The sequence below is a fragment of the Pelodiscus sinensis genome, chromosome 1, assembly GCF_052426305.1.
Source record: "Pelodiscus sinensis isolate ZL-2025 chromosome 1, ASM5242630v1, whole genome shotgun sequence".
In the NCBI taxonomy this organism is placed as follows: Eukaryota; Metazoa; Chordata; order Testudines; family Trionychidae; genus Pelodiscus; species Pelodiscus sinensis.
In genome coordinates, this window is record NC_143052.1 from 156,498,617 (window position 1) to 156,519,120 (window position 20,504).

Genomic DNA, 20,504 nt, shown 5'->3' on the forward strand with positions numbered 1-20,504 from the left:
CTGGCGGCATGTCCCGGCTGCCCTGCTGCCTGCGTCCCCGGCGGCAGCAGGTCCCGCCGTGGCGTCTCTTCCTGCCCCGCTGGGGGGGCCCTCCTCGGTGCGGGGTTGCCTCACCCCGTCACCGCCCTCCCCTGTGTTGCTCGGGGTCCCGCCCGCTCGCCCGCCTGCCGAGCGGCGCGTCCCGGTTACCCCACCGGACGCGTCCTCGGCGGCGGCGAGACAAGCCGCGCCGCTTTCCCCTGCCTCGCTGGGGGGGCCCTTCTAGTGCGGGGTTGCCTCACCCCGTCACATGGCCCCTTGTCAAAAATTATTGCCCACCCACATGGGTAGAAAAATTATCAACCTAGTGCACAATAGCAGAACATTCTGTTTTAATTTCTTTACATTTACCACAGGGCTTTGGACACTGCATAGCCCATGCAAATCTTGAACTGAACCCTGACAAGTGTCATGCATCTTCAAATTCCCAGGGCTCTCAATGGAAGCACCTTTCAGAATTTAATCCTTTTTAAAAAACAGTCACTGTGCATGCATTGCAACCATTCTGCAAAATGCCACATCAGAGCCATTTGATATTGCCCTCTGCCTGTACCTTCCATTTAACTAAGATACTGTGTGGCCTACATTATCACATTACCTGAGCATCTCACATACGTATTTATCCTCACAGCACCACTGTGACATAGCAAACTGCTATCATCCCCATTTTACAGAAGGGCAACTATGGCCCAGAGAGATTTAGTGGCTTGCCCAAGGTCCCACATGAAGTCTGTGGCAGAGCTAGGTACTGAATGGCCTGCCAAGTCCCCATCCTGTGCCTAAGCCCTAAAATTCCTCCCTTCCATCCATATTCTCAATTCCTACCGATGTAAATGGGACCCTTCTGCATGGATCTAGAGCTATGTCGACCCACAAGACTTTCTGGGACAGTGCTATGCCACCATTCATTTCAGAGTTCATTACTGAAATCAAAGCCTTTTTAGAAATTAGAATGCAAAAAGCAGCTCGAATAGTTAAAATGTGAAGAAGGAAAGAGCAGCCTGCTCATACTCCCTGGCAGTGGATGAAAAGCTTAGTCAGGAACGAAGTTCTGCAGACAAGTTGTAAATCCCTGAAAAAACCACGGCATCACAACAGAAATGCTGACACAGCTTCTGGCAGCATCACTGTATCTGAAGACATTCAAGTTCACGTGCTAGCCCATCAACATAAATGCAAAAGCTCATCTGTCTGGCTAGATCCTGCAGTCTGTCCTTGCTCTGGAAAAAATATTCACAGGGCCTTGTGTAGGGCTAGTCACAGTAGTTAGCTTTATGCCTGGTGGTGTTTGCCAGACTGGTCCCTAGGGCAGACAGGATTTCTAATCAACCCCCCTTAATCCCTAGCAGATGATACTGATTAAAAACCATCCCTAAATCAAGATCAGTTTACCAAGGCAGTTAAAAAAAAGAGACTAGAGGTTGCATGTGGCTGGAAAGAAAAGCTTCTACTAGAAATGGTTTCCATCCACACCAGGTGGTGATAATTCAGAACTCAAGACACAAAAATGTTATTATAATAATACTTTACACTTCTATTGAACCTTTCATCCAAATAACTCAAAGCACTTTACAAACCGTAACGACTAAAGCCTTATAGCACTTCTGCTAATGAAATATTGGTCTCCCTATTTTATAGATGGGTAAATTGAGACACTAAGAGGTTGTATGATTCTGGTAAATCAAATAGCAAAATCAGTGGCAGAGCCAGGAATGGAAATCAGGTATCCTGTCCCAGACTCTCCCTGAAAACGGAGGTCTTATGTTTCTATACCATCTTTCATTTAGAAGGTGTGCTTCAGAATCATTTAATGCACCACTGAACTGCAGCCCAGCTAGAAGGGGAACATAGCATAGCCAGCAAAAGCAGGAATTTTTCCTCAGGATATTGGGGCAAACTCACACTCTTATGAAAGGTCCTGCTACAATGGCAAGGGACTGGACTTGATGACCTCCTAAGGTCCCTTCCAGTTCTAGGATTCTATGAAAAAAGGTTCTGTGGGCTCTTAATGTCCATGCAGAGTTAACAGGGCCTTGGTTTTAAAGCTAGGCTCTGTAAGCCCGATACACAATACAGCCACGTGAAACTCAATTGATCTATTGTCGGAGGAAGAAGCTGAAACTGCCAGGATTCTAACCTGGGGTGAAGAAGTCCAGGTGTTTCAAACCTCATGCTAACACCAGTGTGGTAAGTGAATAATACTTAGCATTTTTAGAGCATTTCCCCTGTAGAATTCAAAGCCCCTAACAAAGACAGTTAAATCTTGTTTCCAGTTCAGAGAAAACCATGGCACATAATGATGTGGTATGTCAGTGGTAGAACCAGAAAGCCTGAGTTTCAGCCACCGCCCTAGTCATCAAAACAGATTACATGTTAGTCCACTAGACTGCATTACTGTCAAGCAGTATCCACAAGAAAAAGATATTTACAACAAATAAAGAGGAAACCACTTCCTAATCTTCCTCCCTTCAGTTTCTCTGATGAAAAAGAATATTTTTCCAGAGACGTTTTACATCCAGTTGCACACACATACCCCTTTCAGAGGGGAAAAAAAGTCTTTGTTTACAATTCTCTTCCCTGAAGATTGACACTGTTCTTTTGAACATAACCATCGAAAACTTCCATGTGAGGCTGTCTGAAATCCTATGTTAAAACTTTGCCCATAACATGCCCCTCACCCATCCATATGGGATGCACTAATTCCCCAAGGAACTGTGTCTTTGCTTTTAGCATTTATCTTTCTGAAGAGAAAGAGTCACTTAGCCTATTACATCTCACTTGATATGCAGGGATTTGTGAGGTTAACAGGAGGGACAACATGACAGTATGTTGGACACCTAGTAGGGGGTGGGGCAGCTTGCTGGTCATTTGTGTAAGTGGGCAGTGCTGAAGTTTTATCCCCGTTTAATCCCATTAGTGCTTCTTAAGAGTTGAATTGTGCTAGGGTGGCTAGGAGTACTGAATAAGTAGGAGAGTCTATTCTAAAGCAACAGGATGACAATATCTTCTCTTGTTGCTTCCGCGAAACTGCATGGGTCAGAGTGTAATATGATGAGACTCAGGATCACAGTAGTAAAAAGAATGACTGACACTTCTAAAGTACTTCTCATCCAAAGGTTTCATTAACCTTTGCCAAAGTATAATATAAATGCATATACACACAGATCCCACCCTCTGCTGTTGAAATGCATGTGGGGTTGAACACAACAACCTTTAAATAGCACACAGCAACAATTACAAACAATACCAGCAGCTCTAAGTCTTTAAACAGCACACATCACTTCCGTACAGACAGAGCAATCTCCCTGTAGGAAAAATGGAGCTTTATAGCTGCACACGCCTAACACCTTACAATCTCAGATAAAGAAGAGGGTAAACTCGTGCTTCCATCACAAACCCCAGAACATGTTGTCCCTGTATTAAATCTGGCATGAAAATGTGCTTGGTTGGAAACAATGAAGAAAAGGGCCATACAGAGAATGAATGATGCACTGATTTACTACATTAGCCCCTTTATTTAATTAAAATGCCTGCATTTTTCAGTCCATTTTTTCAGGTGGATTTGTGTGGTTTTGTTTTTAAAGCTACTTCTTGTATACCTTTACCTAAGGTTACCCATCAAATTCCAACTTCAGTTTTTCTGTTAGGATGCCTCGATCAAAATCATTTTATATTCCTGTGATTCAATAATTATTACTGAAATCATATAATTAAAATCCTTTTTTTTTTTTAAATGGGAGAGAGTCATGAACCAAAACTTCCTCATTCCAAACTTTGAGGGGAGGAAGATTTTTCAAAATCCAAACTGTGATCCAAATTTTATAACACGAATCCCTAATACCTTTGGGTCAGAACCAACTCAAATTTAGGAAGAAGAGAGGCATAATCTTGATCCCCATCTAAATGTTGATGGCTCAGTCCTACCTCTGGAATAACCAAAGCCATTGGATAAAATATAGATAAATATGAATTTAAAAACCCATGATTCATTCCCTTAAGAAACACTTTTCTTAAGTACAGCATTGAAAATCACCTCTTTTTTCTTCATTAACTCTTGTGCACAAAATATTCACTAATTCCTTCTTCTGTAATTAGTATTTTCAAGTTTCATTGTGTATTTTTAGCACATCTTCTGTTATTCACTATGTGAATTACAGGAATCTAACATCAGGACCACATCATGCATTCGATTTCCATGTACAATATTCCCACAAAAGAAAGACTCTCATTGAATTTGATGGGCTTTAGATCAGGATCCAGGTCTCTCTAAAAATCAAGGTCTTGTCTTTAGTTGATTTTTGAGTATCATAGAATACTATTACTGGAAGGGACCTCAAGAGATCAAGTCCAGTCCCCTGCCCTCATGACAGGACCAAGCACCATCTCTAGACCATTTTTAATAGATGTCTGACTATCTAATCTGCTCTTAAATATCTCCAGAGATGAAGATTCCACAACCTCCCTAGGAAATTTATTCCCATGTTTAACCACCCTGACAGGAAGTTTTTCCTAATGACCAACCTAGACCTCCCTTGCTGCAGTTTAAGCCCATTGCTTTTTATCCTATCCTCAGAGGCCAAGGGGAACAATTTGTCTCCCTCCTCCTTATGACACCCTTTTAGATAACTGAAAACCTCTACCTTGTCCCCTCTCAGTCTTCTCCTTTTCAAACCAAACAAGCTCAATTCTCTCTCATAGCTCATGTTCTCTAGACCTTGAATCATTCTTGTTGCTCTTCTCTGAACTTTCTCCAATTTTTCCTCATTTTTCATGAAATGTGGTGCCCATAACTGGACACAATACTCCAATTGAGGCTTAATCAGCGCAGAGTAGAGCGGAAGAATGACTTCTCGTGGCTTGCTCACAACACTCCTGTTAATGCATCCTAGAATCATGTTTACTTTTTTTGCAACAGCGTCACATTGACTCCTCATATTTAGCCTGTGATCCACTATGACCCCTAGATCCTTTTCTGCAGTATTCCTTCCTAGACAGTCACTTCACATTTTGTATGTGTGAAACTGATAGTTCCTTCCTAAGTGGAGTACTTTGCATTTGTCCTTATTAAACTTCATCCCTATTTACCTCAGACAATTTCTCCAGTTTGTCCAGATCATTTTGAATTATGACCCTATCCTCCAAAGCAGTTGCAGCTTTGTATCATCTGCAAATGTAATAAGCATATGCTCTATGTCAATATCTAAATAGGCTGAACAGAACTAGTCCCAAAACATCCCTGCGGAACCCCACTTATGCGCTTCCAGCATGATTGTGAACCGTTAACTCCTCTCTTGAGAACAGTTATCCAGCCAGTTATGCATCCACCTTATAGTAGCCCCATCTAAGTTGTATTTGACTAGTTTATTGTTAAGAAGGTCATGCAAAACTGTATTAAATGACTTATCAAAGTTAGGTATACCTCATTCACCATTTATCCCTTATCTACAAGACTTGTTATCCTACCAAAGAAAGCTATCAGATTGGTTTGACATTATTTGTTCTTTACAAATTAATGCTGGCTGTTACCTATCACCCTATTATCTACCAGGTGCTTGCAGATGATTTCCTTAATTACTTGCTCCATTATCTTTCCTGGTACAGAAATTAAACTGACTAATCTGTAGTTTCCTGGGTTGTTCTTATTTCCCTTTTTATAGATGGGCACTATATTTACCCTTTTCCAGGCTTCTGGAATCTCTCGTCTTCCATGATTTTTCCCAAAGATGATAGCTAAAGGCTCAGATACCTCTTCTATCAGCTGCCTGAGTATTCTAGGATGCATGTCATCAAGCCTTGGTGACTTGCAGACATCTAACTTTTCTAAGTAATTGTTAACTTGTTCTTTTTTTATATTTTATCTTCTAAACCTGCCCTATTCTTACTAGCATTCACTATGTTAGGCATTCCTTCATCATCAGACTTCTTGGTGAAGACCATAACAAAGAAGTCATTTAGCATCTGTGCCATTTCCAAGTTCCCTGTTATTGTTTCTCCCTCCCCACTGAGAAATGGGCCCATCTTGTCCTTGGTCTTCCTCTTATTTTAATATATTTATAGAACGTCTTCTTGTTACCCTTTATGTCTGTAAGCTAGTTTGAACTCATTTTGTGCCTTTGCTTTTCTAATCTTGCCACTGCATATCTGTATTTGCTTATATTCATCCTTTGTAATTTTGTCCTAGTTTCCACTTTTTATATGACTCCTTTCTGAGCTCTTGTTGGGCTCAGATGAACTTAGCTATAAAAGAAAATGTGAAGAACCCAGTGGCTATGGCATAAGTGAACTGATGATGAACTATTAAGTTTCCCAGCTGCATACATAGCAACTGAATAGAGAATGCTGTGCACACAGAAAATCAAGGTATCAGATGGCAGCAATGCAAGAGTAGAGGGAGCTAGAGTGAAAAGAGAATTTCCTAGAGAGCCTTCATATACCTCCCAATGGTACCTTCTTAAAGGAGGACAACAATAATTTTAGACCTAGATTTAAACAACAGGAACGGGACAAGATCCAACTTAATTTATTTAAGTTGGCAATGCTGTATCATGAAGAAGAATGGGTAGAGTATTTCATTTGTGCTGCAGGAGTCATCCCATCATTATTCAGTGCTTCCAATGCTATTTTAGCACCTCCTATGCTGGACGTTTGACACACATCAAGGCCTTGGGAATTTTATTATGAAAGTGTTTATGTTACATACCAGCACTGCCTACTGACTCTTTGTGAGATTCTGATTCAAACAGGTCTACGCTATAGAAATCCCTCACCTAGCTACTATTTCAGAAGTTGAGAGGGAGAGGCATGTGAGACTCCTGAGCATAGAAAAAAGAATGGTCTGGTGGTTAGGGAGCAAAGGCTGGGACTGGGAAATTCCAAGGTTCCAATGCCTCTCTGGCCACAGACTGTGCATGACTCAGCCACATAGTTTAGCATAGAAACAGTGATGTGCAGCTATGCAGCATTTTAAGTCAAGACACTATCTACACAGACAGAAGGCCAGTCAGCCTGAGTACTCCACTTCCTGAGAGGCAATAGCTAGGTTGATGGGAGAATTCTCCCATGGATCTAGCACAGTCCACACTGGAGATCAGGTCCATTTAACTGAGTCGATTAAAGGAATGGATTTTTCACACCCTGAGTGACAGAGAGATATACTAACCTAATTTTCCGGAGTGTTGACCATGTCTGTGTAACTTAGGAACCTAACTTTCCTTACATGGGAAAGTTATGCCAGTTATAACTTCACATATGAATCCTTATCCAGAAAAAGGGTTTTGCTTTCTTCCCAGTTAAGTTTAAACCCCTTACAAAGCAAGACATATTTAATTCATAAAGCCCCTCATATTCTGGAATAAGGATGTTCCCATAGGAAGTCATATTGGTACAGTAGTATTGGTTATTGGGTAGGAGCTTGATCACAGGGACTGAGACATATCTAGGACACAAGTGGCTACTAGGGATTGTTAGCTCATATGTAATTATTATGTGATACCAAGAAACAAAAGCAAAATTTCTTAGGCCTTATTTCACCTAAGGCCTCTTTGCATGATCAGTATTAATGTTTGTAACTTTTAAAAATGAATTTTTAACATCCATTAAGCATTCAATGGTTGTGTCCCTACTTACCAAAACACTGCTAGAGCCTACAGAGCCTACTGCACCTACTTACCTCTGAGTTTGAAGAATTTCAGATGGTTGGCCAGAGCTTGCTCACTAGTCTCATCTGGGCAAATTTTAACTCCACTAGAGAACAGGATAGATCTCTTTCTTCGAAGCAACACACGCCGGTTGTGTTGTGCCTTTTCCATGAATTCAGTACGTTGTGTGGATTCAGGAGACAGGGAAGGGTTTACTAATCGCCAACCATTGGGTTGAGTTGTTGGTGTAGTATCTTTAGCCTTGATTTCTTCTGCAGCTGAGTAAGGTTCTGCTGTAAAATCAAACCACACAAAAGTCTCAGATGATGCAGTTACATCATTCTCTGTACCCCAACACTACTGCCCTGGCTCTCTGGGCAGTACAGTGATAGTTGACAACCTGCAGTCCTTGAGTTGGACAAACTTTGAATTGACTTCAGTGGGAGTTTTAACTAAGAACCATAGAATTTGACCAAAAGGGATTAGGTTTTTCATTACTGTCATTTTAAAAGGGCCCAGTTCTTCTCTCAGATGCACTGGTGCAAGTGGGCAGGGTAGCAAAGATCTATTTATCATAAGAAAGGTGTTGGGATTTCCCCTGCTCCTCTGAATTTACCTTACTGTGTGTTATCAAGGGAATGTATGCCTTCCAGCTACATTTTCATTGGTCTGGTTCATCATGCAATTATTTTCACATGATCACTTGGCTAAAGTTTAAATCAATGAGCTCAATGGTTTTACCTCCAGAGGGAGTGGACTCAAAAAAAATAGCTTATGAATTTGTATTTAAATGTGACCAAGTACTCCATTTATACACAATACAAGCAGCAGCGTAAGTCCATAGCAGCTAAAAGTTCCCCCGCATTGCTGCTCCAACATACCTCAATCCTCACCTGGAGAGACCACTTCTAGAGATATGGAGGGAGTTTTGTCTTTACGGCCCATTCAGGGCTTTGGCCTCTTTTATGTCATTGCCAGTTAAGGTCTACATCTAGTTCCAAATAGGTAGGTATCCTTTAAAAAGCTACCACTAGAGTTGGCAAGCTTTTTGTGCTGCGTGGTTTTCTAACATGCTGCAAGTCATCTACCCCCAAAATTCTGTCCTGGTGACGGCTGATTGAATCAGTCTTTATTTTACATAATTTTAACTTCCTTACAAAATCCTGATAATGAACTATCAGCATTATCGCCCTGATCCTGCAAACATCATGTACATGTTTAACCTTATCTGAGTTAGCCCGACGAAGTCAGCAGAATGATCCCAAGACAACTGACATGCACGTAAGGACTTGCTGAATCAGGACCTAAATAAGGGAAGAGTACAATTAAGGTAAGGGATGGAGATGTTCCCTGTATTGCATGCTTCCTTTCTAAGCAACTCTTGTTTCATTTTCATTTCTCTGAACTGAATTGTGAAGTCTGCCAACAATCAGCTATTATATCGCCTTCCCTTAAGTAGTCCGCCAGCACATGGCACAGTAAAGAAAGAAAAAGATGATTCTAAAGGCATTAACTTGTTTTATTTTTATCTTCAATTAGTCCCCCACACACTCCATCAAAAATACCACAACTTCCTGCATGCTGGGAGAGACCCATCTAGCAGTAAACATAGTCAGCATAGTCAGTCTCTGTCATACAGTCAGATAACCCCAAAACATCAAATTCTATCATTTCAAGGGAATATCATTAGCAAACAAAATGAGATGGAGGAAGAATAGTACGGGATCAGAAGTATTCACCACAGCAACAGTGGTGATAGAGATACAGAACCTTTCATGCCCAAGTGCAGTGAACTCTGCCCCATTGAAATGAACAGGAACGTTGTTTAATTCAATGAACCTAGGTGTAAACCCTATGTACTGTACATACCTACCAAAATTCAGCCTCCTCTGGGGTGGAAACCAAAAGCCAGATTGTGCACAACCATCAGAAGAAAAATAAAATGTTGGCTAGCTTTCCTGGGTAAACCCCTATTCTTTCTAAAGTACAATCTCTTATAATTCATACAATGCTGCAGGATCTCTGATATTAAGACTTTTCACTGTTAAGTAATCAAGAAAAAGCAACATAAAAAATGCTTTTATTGGTATTGCATTCTGGTCAAAACTTGGAAAGGGTCACATATCAAAATTCAACAACCTGTAACTATATCTACTTAACTTACCACAATGTAAATCTAGAGTAACTGCATGGAAACCAGTGAAATTACTTCTGATTTACCCAAGTATTACAGAGCAGACCTGGTCAATATTATAGTACTTCCATTCATCTTACTTAAACTAAAGTTCATATAGTGTTATCATTAAGGCATTAAAACAAGGACATGAGAAAGAAGATAAGAGTTGCATTACCTGTAAATACTTGAAGATCACCTTCAATCAACACAAAAATGAAGATACCCAGATGGATTTTCCAGGGAAAATTCAGCATATTTATTATCATTAAAAAACAAAGACAAGGGGGCGAAAAAATCCCTTTTTAGCAGTCAGTTGCTTTAAATGTGTTACTGAAACACCCAAGAGCATTCCCTTCTCAAAAATGTACTGACGTCACAGGTAATTGTCTTTGATAAAAGGATTAGTATTATTAAACCGCAATAGAAATCAGTCAAAATGTCTCAGATGATTTTCTTTCCAAAGCTAGTGTAGTATTCCACTTCATTGCAGAAATAACAAACTGTGTTGAAAGCAAGCTCCTTGGAGTTAGCAGATGGATTGAGGAGACAATTTTTTAGTTTTAATCTGGCCAGCTAAGCTCTTTACCGGAGCTCGTCATGTGGTTAGCAAGGACAGTACCTTTCACACTTAATTAAGCACATTTTTCATTGGCTCTTCAATTTCCTTTTTTTTTTTCCCCACATGCTAGCCAAACATCATCCATTCATATTAAGATCAGTTCCTCAGTGGAAGGTCTTCATCATCAACACCTTTGCTCCTTTGCCATATGTATTAGTTACAAATATTTGGGAAGATTTAAAAGAACGTGCTGATTGACTTAGATCTTGACTCTTCCCCCTTCCCATAGGTAGCAATGTCTCTACTCACTTGTTTCTTCAGGTGACAGAGCTGGCAAAGTACTGCTACATCAGATAATCACAATGTACAGACCTTACTCTATAATACCCCTGTCCTTAGCATAACAGAAAGGCTGCTCACTCCCAGATTATCCCATCCATTTTTAAATATTAACAAATGCATACTATAAACAAGGCATCGTACTGACACCAATTCTTAACAACTCTTTGCTTAAAAAGTAAGCAACTTTAAAATGTAACAAGGAGAGAGTACAGTAAACTGGAGTGCTGTTGCAGCATGCTGTGATGGGAGAGGAGTCCTGCAACAGAAGCCACCTTATTTTCTGGGAGAAATTTGTCATGGAGTGTGAGGACTTACTAAATGGGCAAGACATCATCACCAATCCAAGTGTCCTGACCACAACATCAATTATTCCTAACACATAAGCTCTCAATCTGTGGTCTGTGGAGCACTTGCTCATGGTCCAGAGAGAATTGGCTGGTCCCACTGTGCTGATTTTCCTTGTTTACAGCATCTCACCTGCATTCAAGACACTAAAAAGACATTACACGGGTTCCAAATGTTATTTTTTCATATAAGGAAATGGCTGCGATTTGTCACAAGGATGTTACACAATCCTGAATGGAAGATCATCTGCATAATCACAAATGGGAAGAGAATTGGCCATAAGAGAATCTCACTGATATGACAGTCCACATTATGACCAAATTTTGAGAAACTATATCCTAAAACCATATTATAAAAGGCAAAAAGGGCCCAAGAACCTGCATATGGGGAGGGGAAAAATCAATAATTTAAGGGTTTGACCACCAAAGAAAATCAGTGACAAAGATGTTTAGAAAAGTAAGTTTATGAGGGGAAAAAATTCCACACCCTAAACATGTACTGGTGGACCAAATAACTGAATAACAGCAGGATGCTGGTTTCCCTCCTATGAGTATTTATGTACAGGCAATCCCCGGGTTACATGGATCCGACTTACATCGGATCCCTACTTACAAACGGGGTGAGGCAATCCCGCACTAGCTGCTTCCCCCCAGCAGACCAGGGAGACGCGAAGCTAGCGCTCCTCCCCCCCCCAGCAGACCAGGGGGACGCGGAGCGGCTTTTCTCAGCAGACACCTCAGCTTGAGAATAAAGGACTGAGGGAAGTGAGGTGTGGGAGAATAAAACTGAGCTCTGGAGAAATGTTTAGCTAGAGTTTCCCCTACAATATGTACCAGTTCCGACTTACATACAAATTCAACTTAAGAACAAACCTACAGTCCCTATCTTGTACGTAAACCAGGGACTGCCTGTACTTCAAGAAAAAGGAACAATTGCTTTGAGCAGTAGAAGGAGTTATTTCTAGAAGCAATAGGGTTAAAATCAAGTGAAGGAAAATGTAGGCTAAACATAAGAAACATTTCCCAATACAGAGATTTGTTCAGCTGTGGAACGGTCTTCCAAAGACCTGGAAACCCTGGACAAAAATGAGATGGGACAGAGTATCTGGTACAGGCCATTGTCAAGAATATAGCAGACTAAATGGACCGTTGATCTGACTGGGTATGTCAATCTTAGGTTCTGTGATAGCTTCTTGCACAGTTGCCAATTTAGCTGAACTGAGGACAGAGATCTGTATTTCCCAAAAATTACTTTCCGTTCCAACATTTCTTGGGCTTCCACTAGCATTGGTGTGGTTATTAAACTTGGCCAAAGATGGGGAGACATTACCACACTGGGTTAATTAAATGGTGCCTACTAGGGATATGTTATTTTTAATCAGCATAGAGTGATTTTTGACCCATGTGAAAGTTAGGCTATTGTACAGTGAGTTCTTATAGGTCAAAACATCACTTTTGCTTTTAAGTAGGCTGTGCACATGAAAGCTCATGATACCATCTACATGTTTTGTTAGTCTATAAAGTGCTACCAGACCATTTATTGTTTTGTTCTACTAAGTAACAAATATCATGATATTACAAAGCAGTGATTTTCTTTGAATCTTCCTTTAAAATCTCATTGATTTGAAAATTTCCAACTATAGATTCTTGAGGATTTTAGACATTTTGTCTTTTCTGACAACACTGCTGTTTGTTGGCGCCCATAAAAATCTCATCTATATAAAAAATGTTCCCACTATCTACCATTGTGCAGTTGGCCCTAGACTACAAATGCTAACAGACACAGGCTCAGGTATTTATCGCCACAAAACCTTGTCCGAACACATTTTTACGACAACAGAAAAATGTGCCCACATTAGAGCTTGCACTCTTGCTGGAAAACAAGTACAATATTTTCTAGCAGAAATACAACAGTGAAGACTAATCCTGAGTGATGTTGAGCAGGTACTCGGGAGTTGGATAGTATGAAGCTTGACTACCTTTTGCTATCACCTACCTTCACATTTCTGATGGCCATTTCTGTGTCTACGCTACAGAGAAGTCAGGAAAAGATATGCAAATTGCAATTTTTTCCCCCATGAAAGAGGCTTTTCCAAAATTTGGCCCGTCTACACAAATTTTGGAAAAAAATCCTCCTCTTTCGGAACATCTCTTATTCCTCTCACTGAGAGGAATACAGGGATGCCGAAAGAACATGTCTGCTTTTTCGGAAACTGTTCCGAAAAAGTGGACTCATTCCTTGGATACAGCAGATATCTCCGGTAACCTGGAAAAACTGCAGTCTAGACATAGCCACTTTTCTAATGTGGGCAGTATAGACATAGCCACTTTTCTAACGTGGGCACAAAAGCCTTTCAAACATGACTATCGTAACACTAGCTCATGTCAGCAACTTCATCAGGGATACGTTGAGGATTTGCCCTTAAGCAGTTATGACAGTAAAATGCACTATTTAGAATGTACTGTACCATACATCGTTTTAAAATATCTTAAAAAATGCAAACCAACTAAAAAGTTGTCAAAAAACTCTTGTGATAAAAAAACTTGCCGTCTCTTGATTCAAATGAACACATGCCTCCAGTACCTACAACTTAAAGTAAATTTCTGCATTTTAAAACAAGCTACAGGCAGTCCCCGGGTTACGTACAAGATAGGGACTGTAGGTTTGTTCTTAAGTTGAATCTGTATGTAAGTCGGAACTGGCGTCCAGATTCAGCCGCTGCTGAAACTGACCGCCAGTTCTGACTTACATACAGATTCAACTTAAGAACCCCAAGCTTCCCCAAGTCAGCTGCTGCTGAAACTGATCAGCACTGATTCCAGGAAGCCTGGGGCAGAGCAACTCTGCCTCGGGCTTCCTGTAGTCAGCGCTGGTCAGTTTCAGCAGCGGCTGACTTGGGGACGCCTGGGGCAGAGCAGCTGGGGTGCTGCTGGGTTGCTCCAGTAGCACCGCTCCTCGGCGCTACTGGACCAACCCAGCAGCACCCCAGCTGCTCTGCCCAGGCGTCCTGATTCAGCCACTGCTGAAACTGACCAGCAGCGGCTGAATCAGGACCTGGGGCAGAGCAGCTGGGGTGCTGCCGGGTTGGTCCAGTAGTGCCCAGAGCGGGCGCTGCAGGACCAATCCGCAGCGCCCCAGCTGCTCTGCTCCAGGGTCCAAAACAAAAGCCTGGTCTGCTGGGGGGGGCACACTAGCTGCGCGCCCCCCCCCAGCAGACCAGGGACACGGGGAGCAGAGCCGCAGAGGCAGCGGGGTGCCGCGCCTCTGAAGCTTTGCTCTGGCAAAGTCTCAGAGGCGCGGGACCCCCCCGCGGCTGCGGCTTGAGTCCCGGTGCCTGTGGTCTGCTGGGGACGGTCCCCAGCAGACCACAGGCACCGGGACTCAAGCGGCAGCAGCGGGCAGGTTCCCACGCTTCTGAGGCTTTGCCAGTAAGTCGGATCCGCGTAAGTCGGGGACTGCCTGTACTTTAGAACTCTGATGGCTAAACCAAATATTTTTACATTTGATCCTAAAAATTCATACTTGCTGAAAAACACATATGCCAAATTTAAGACCAAAAGAAATTAGAAGCCAAGATTCAGGTGGCACTTCAAATAAAAAAATCTTGATTATCATTACATTTCTCATGTGTATCAGCAAATATATCTATCACCTTGATAGCTCTAACACTTAGTTTTGCTTTTAATTGTCTTTGAGTGACTGCTAAGACGCAAGTATATTATTTTTGTTACAATTTTCCTGTAGTGAAACTGAAACCTGTTGAATGCATAATACTGTGCAGAGTTTTAAAATAATTTCTTTATTGCTATTTGTTGTTCATGAAGAAAACAAATATATTTTTCAAATTAACACATCACAAAAATATAGAAATGTTTCAACTACAATTTCTGCTGAGCATGAAAAGGAAGATGCTTTATCAGAAAATAAACACTGTGAATTAAAGATATGGCCAAGGGAACATGTCACTGATTAACATGTCTAAGACAGACTTAGGTCTCTGTAGAATCCTCCTTTTCCCCCTCTTTCATGGTTCAAGTACTGAACTTCTGAACTGTCTCATGTGATTGGATTCCTAGGAATCTGATTACGCTTTAATCAATATCTGAATCATACTCCAACCTCCTCAGAAACATATTGTGTGTTATCTGAGTAAACAGCAGCAACTTAGATTAATTTAGTAAACTATTTCATTTCTAACACTTCTACATTTAATCTGCCCTTTAAACGTTTAAGTCTTCGGGTGTGTTTAGATGACAGGGTTTCGTCAAAACTATACCTGCATCTACACTGCCGCTGAGTTCTGTGGACATGTCGACAGAATTCAGCAGTTTTGTCGACGGCGGTAAACCTCATTCTACGAGGAATAACTCCTTTTGTCGACAGAAGGCGTTATTGCGTCTACACTGTCACATCGACAAAGCGGCTTGCTTTGTCGACAGAACTGGATGTAGTCTAGACGCTCTTTGTCGACAGAAGCATGTCGACAGTATCTGTCGACAAAACTTCTGTCGACAAAAGTCTGTAGTCTAGACGCACCCTATGTCTTTCTCCTCTTTGGAGCTGATGATCTGGACCACACATTTCACCTTGCTCAGTAATTTGAATGAAATCATGGCAGACTGCCTGCACTTACCTTGTCACAATATTTTTAGCACCAATATGGCTATTTTCTGTAAGAAAATTTTTTCAGTCCCTGCGAAGCCTTTTCTTTCTGACTAGTTTGCTGATCTTAAATCTGCAAACAGAGGCCCAGACCTGCTGACAGGAGTGGGGTGGGGAAGTAAAGGGGTCAACTGATCTAGGGCCCCGGGATTCAAAAAAACCTGGTGGCAGCTGCTGGAGCTCCAGAACCTTTAGAATTGCCTCCAAAGTGCCATACAGTATGCTGAGGGCCAGCTGGGGTGAGGGGGGAGGAGAAAAGGGGGCATGCTGCAACGTCTGGGCAGCACTGGGGGCTGGTTGAACCCCACCTATTCTGAGGCCCCATCCCTTTTGGGAGCCCGGAGCTGCCACCCCCCCCCCCCCCACACACACACATTGCTCATGTGTCTGACGATCCTTTTGGCTCCCCTGCAGATGCCTAATGCAGTACAGCCCTCTCTGCCACTATCAAGGTAAGAGTGCTGTCTGTGATTTTTCCCCATTTTTTTCACTTGTGGGGTATAACAAGGATCTGCTAAAAAAGTTAATTTCAGAGTTTAGATCTAGAACTTCGGTCTTAGGTAAGATGGGTGATTTACAAGAGGTCTATGCCTTCCATTCCAATGGACAAATCCAGCAACCCACAAACACTTTTTAAAAACACACACCTGAGGTATGACTACCTCAGACCTTTGATGCTTGCTGATGATTAGTTATTTACACATTTTAACCAAGGATTTATTTCTTGAAGCTTCATATCTTCACCTGTTTCTGCTGGGTTACTCTTGTGGTGATTTGCTGGACGTGACTTGATGCCAAAGCTTTTCCCATCTTCTGAAACCCGCTTTCACTGCTGGTGTGGCACTCCAGAATCTGCTGACCTTCCATTTAAATAGACCAATATTTTGTAAACTATAGGTTTTTAAAAAGAGAAAAGCATGCTAGTGCCAAAGTTAGATATGCAGAATACAGATATTTGCTATGAACTGTAGTTTTTTTAACTTGTATCCCCTGGATCTACTATACTGTGCTTGACACAAGACCTGGAGGGGTAAGGAATATGTGGGCTAAGGTGGTTGCGTTAGTTCAGTCCCTGATGCAAGTCACAGCAGAGTGGTTCTAATTAATGTTATCTTCAATGGTTCCCAAAATGCCACTGGATAATCAGGGATCTCTAGAGCTCAATGCTATCAGCCACGCTCCCTCTCACTCACAGCACATCCGTTATGCGAGCAAGACTGAGAGGGGGAGGCAGTATGGCTGGCTGAACCAGAGGACTCCTAGCTGACTACATATAAATAGGTTTGAGGCTTCACTCCATTACAGGGGTGGCAGAAAACTGACCTGTTGGGTCAACAATCTGAACAAAAATAATCCAATGTTTTTCACTAAAGTTGTGAATTATCAAAACATCCTCTTAATAGCTCAATAGCAACAACTCGAATAGCCATGCCCAAAATTAGAGATGTCAAATTAAAAAAAAAAAAACCAAAACCACCAAACCCCAAGGCAAACCAAAAAACACCACATGAGCTAACAGATATGGTAGTAGGTGACAAACTGTTAGATAACCAGTGAGTTAATATAAGCTTGGGTATTTAAAAAAGAGAACAATCAAGTCCAACAACATTTAAAGATTTTTATTATCAAACACTGGCATTCTCAAAACACATTTCCATCAATTCGAAATGAAGATTTTAATGTCATAAAAATTATTTTAAAAGACTGTTCCTTTTATTTTAAAAAATGTACGAACAAGCCCATTTAGAAGAGCACTAGTACTATTTTATGATGAAAAGCAATTTTACTGAAGTAAAAAAAACCCCAATTTATTATACTACTTTAACAGGCTCACAAGAAAAAAGTACCCATCAACTGAAAAAGTTTAATGAGAGCATATATACTTACTTACTCTTTTATCCATGTTTACAATAAATACAAAAATGTAAAAGTTTTTAATCATTCTGATGCTGTGGTTAAGGTAAGGAAAACCACATTTGTTCACAGAAACTAAGACTCGTGCTCTTAACCCATACAAATCAGAAATGACATTTAAGTTCGAAGGGGCTAGTGAAAACTAAAATGGAAATGAAGTTAAGCCCGCTCACTGCTCTTACGAAGATGGCTGAAAACAGGCAAAGATAATGGCACTCAAAGAAACATGGTTTAAAAATATTTTTCCTCAGTCCATAAAATCCATCTTGTACTTCCTGGTTTGAGGCAGAATGCATTTCTCAGCTGAATTCACTCCAACAATGAAGACCAGATCTTCTCAGTGACATACATTAAGTCGATGGAATTGCAGTGCTTTATACCAGCTGAGGATCTGGCCCTGAACATTGGTTTTAGGGGAATTCAACACGCTTCTGGGCTTTCCTCCATCTTCATTTTAGCTCTGGAGTTCACTCTCAGCTTTGAAGGCTCCAACTTTTTCTGGCTCTTAGCTGCAATGCTGCTTTAATACACAGGTAGGGGAGGTGGTGTTGGTGATTAATTGAAATACAATTTTTTTTCAAATGCAGCTCTGAAACATGCACTGACTTACCACAGAGAACAGAAGAAAGCTCCTTCTCATCACAGCTACCTAACTCCTATTAGTGACCATGGGAGAAATACACATATATTACAAGCTCATTAAACCTTTCTTTGATGTACTACTACTTGAAAAACTGGCTACATAGATATACTAATACTTGTTCTAGCTTATCAAATAAAGGTCCAGTTCAAACACAAACATCTAAGGGCCTTACTTAGTAGGATTCAATAGGACTAACTCCCATCAGTAAAGTTGCAGGAGTGGACCCTGAATACGTATGCAGTCACATTAAAGCCATTCAAATAAACAAACATTGTGGGCCAAACCTTGCTTGTCTTAGTCACATGTAAGTCATCCTGTCAGAGTCAATAGGACAACCCACAAGTGCAAGGTGAGAAAGATTTAATTTAGTGTCCTTGCAACCAGCATGTATTTATATTTTAAAATCAAGGCCATGTTATACAATTCTGGTTAAAGAAAAAAAAGGATCTAAAAATATAGAGGAAAGTCTACTTTTCAGCTTGCAAGTCTTCTAGCTTCATCCTGGAACATATGTTTTCAACTCCTTTGAAAGTCAGTTTTATGATGGAAACACTTAAACATCAATTTCAACTCAACAGGCTGGTCTGTTGGATGCAGGTTACTCCTGACTCAGTTTATTAAAAAGTACAGTATACCACAAAATGCATCTCTAAAGAGATTCAGTACTGTATTCTCAAACTAAAAAATACATAGTATTCATACTATACACGAGAATTGCAAAGTAGGAAAAGTTACAATACAGGTCTGAGATCATCACATTAAACAAGGAGGCATCACAAATGACACCTATACGCTCACTCAGTTCCCAGAGTTACATGAATGTAACAAACGGAGAAGAACTCACTCCTTAGAATTAAAATATTTTCAAATCTTTGCAGCACATACCTGTATGCTGCTTGCAGATTCCAAGTGAAAATTCAGTTAGCCAACAAATATTAACTTTAAATTACATATTTACTTTTTATCTACACCCTGCCCCCAGCCCCATATGATTCAAAAATAAAGCCTCAGAATAAACTTACAACAACCAACCAAATAAAAATACTATGTGGCATTTTTTTCCGGTCTCACGAGGGAGAGTCTAAATGCTTCTAAGCAGCTTTCCAGTATTTTATTCAGTAATGTTTGCCAGGTTTGGCTGAACAGATTCATTAGCTGCTGCTGCCACTTTGCTGTTGCAAGTGCAGTTGCAAGATGAGGTCTCGAATTTCTTCCCGTTTGCTCCTCACCACACGACGAGGGAACCACCGCTCCAAGTGCATCGGCAGCTCAAAATTAACAACAGGATCCTGGTGGCAAAAGACTTAGCTTTAAAAGGTATCTTTGCACTACCAGCTTTTTCACTAGAATTCCATGCACAGTACTGCTGAGGCAGGACAGTGTTATCATAGCTTACTTGCCTTACAGTGTTAAGATTTGAAACATATAATAAGGCATAATAAACTACTCAACATAGCAGCCATTTGCCTCGGGAAACTGTGTAAGAGTATTTAAAGTGCCAGTTTTGGGAGATATATTATGACATAGCTTGTGCCCAGCATTCACATAGGCAAGAAACAGAAGACACCCTACCTGAAAGGAGAGCATCAGCAGTACTATGGCCCTTTGGGAATGTATCATAGTGAGGGAGCAATTAATATTAATTAACATTAACATTCTGCAGTTAGCAAAGAGGGGGAAGATGGCAGGATAGGAGAGAAAAAAAGGTGGCAGTAGGGTAGAGGGAAGAGGGACAGCACATATGCACACACATTATGCCCACTAACTAGCTAGTCACACATGGTCCTGAAAATTATGTTGCAGGATGACATTTGCTAACAGTCCCTCATGTCTCCCCTGCCAGATTATTTGCTGGTGAAGAAATGACAAGCCAAAGAATTCCTCTGTAGGGTTCAGCAGGACACCAGAGTGGAAGCCAATAAGATGGCTGGGAGAGAGTACTTGCTCTGGCACTAGGATCACTATTCTACATTGAACAGGTGGAGAAGGCTAATGGATGTGGGGGCAGAGAATGTACTTGTCCTAACTAAACCAGATGCTTAGATGCCACAAATTAGCTTCCATAAAAGCCCAGCCTGTGGGTAGATACAATATTCAAGAAGGGCAGCCATGTTAGTCTGGAACTTGTATATTAAATAATAATAATAATAAAACACACACACACACACCCACCCATCCCTGAAGCCC

The 20,504-nt window shown here is 41.1% G+C and overlaps 2 protein-coding genes across 7 annotated transcripts in view; both read right to left on the reverse strand.

Annotated features, from left to right (window-relative positions):
• The window catches only part of IMPG2 (interphotoreceptor matrix proteoglycan 2), an 84,545-nt gene extending 73,948 nt beyond the window's left edge, over positions 1-10,597 (reverse strand). The window contains exons 1-2 of the mRNA XM_075907641.2: positions 10,028-10,597; positions 7,709-7,969 (exon numbers count right to left, since the gene is read on the reverse strand). Coding sequence (XP_075763756.2) covers positions 7,709-7,969; positions 10,028-10,118 — 352 coding nt within the window. The 5' untranslated portion in view covers positions 10,119-10,597. The remainder of the gene's footprint in view (positions 1-7,708; positions 7,970-10,027) is intronic.
• Positions 10,598-17,364: 6,767 nt separating this feature from the next.
• SENP7 (SUMO specific peptidase 7) overlaps positions 17,365-20,504 on the reverse strand; it is an 88,881-nt gene continuing 85,741 nt past the window's right edge. For 5 of the 6 annotated variants that reach the window (XM_075907664.2, XM_075907679.2, XM_075907651.2 and 2 more), the window contains one exon: positions 17,365-19,606. In XM_075907664.2, coding sequence (XP_075763779.2) covers positions 19,469-19,606 — 138 coding nt within the window. In that variant the 3' untranslated portion in view covers positions 17,365-19,468. The remainder of the gene's footprint in view (positions 19,607-20,504) is intronic. The other variant, XR_012897467.2, reaches the window with a different exon arrangement.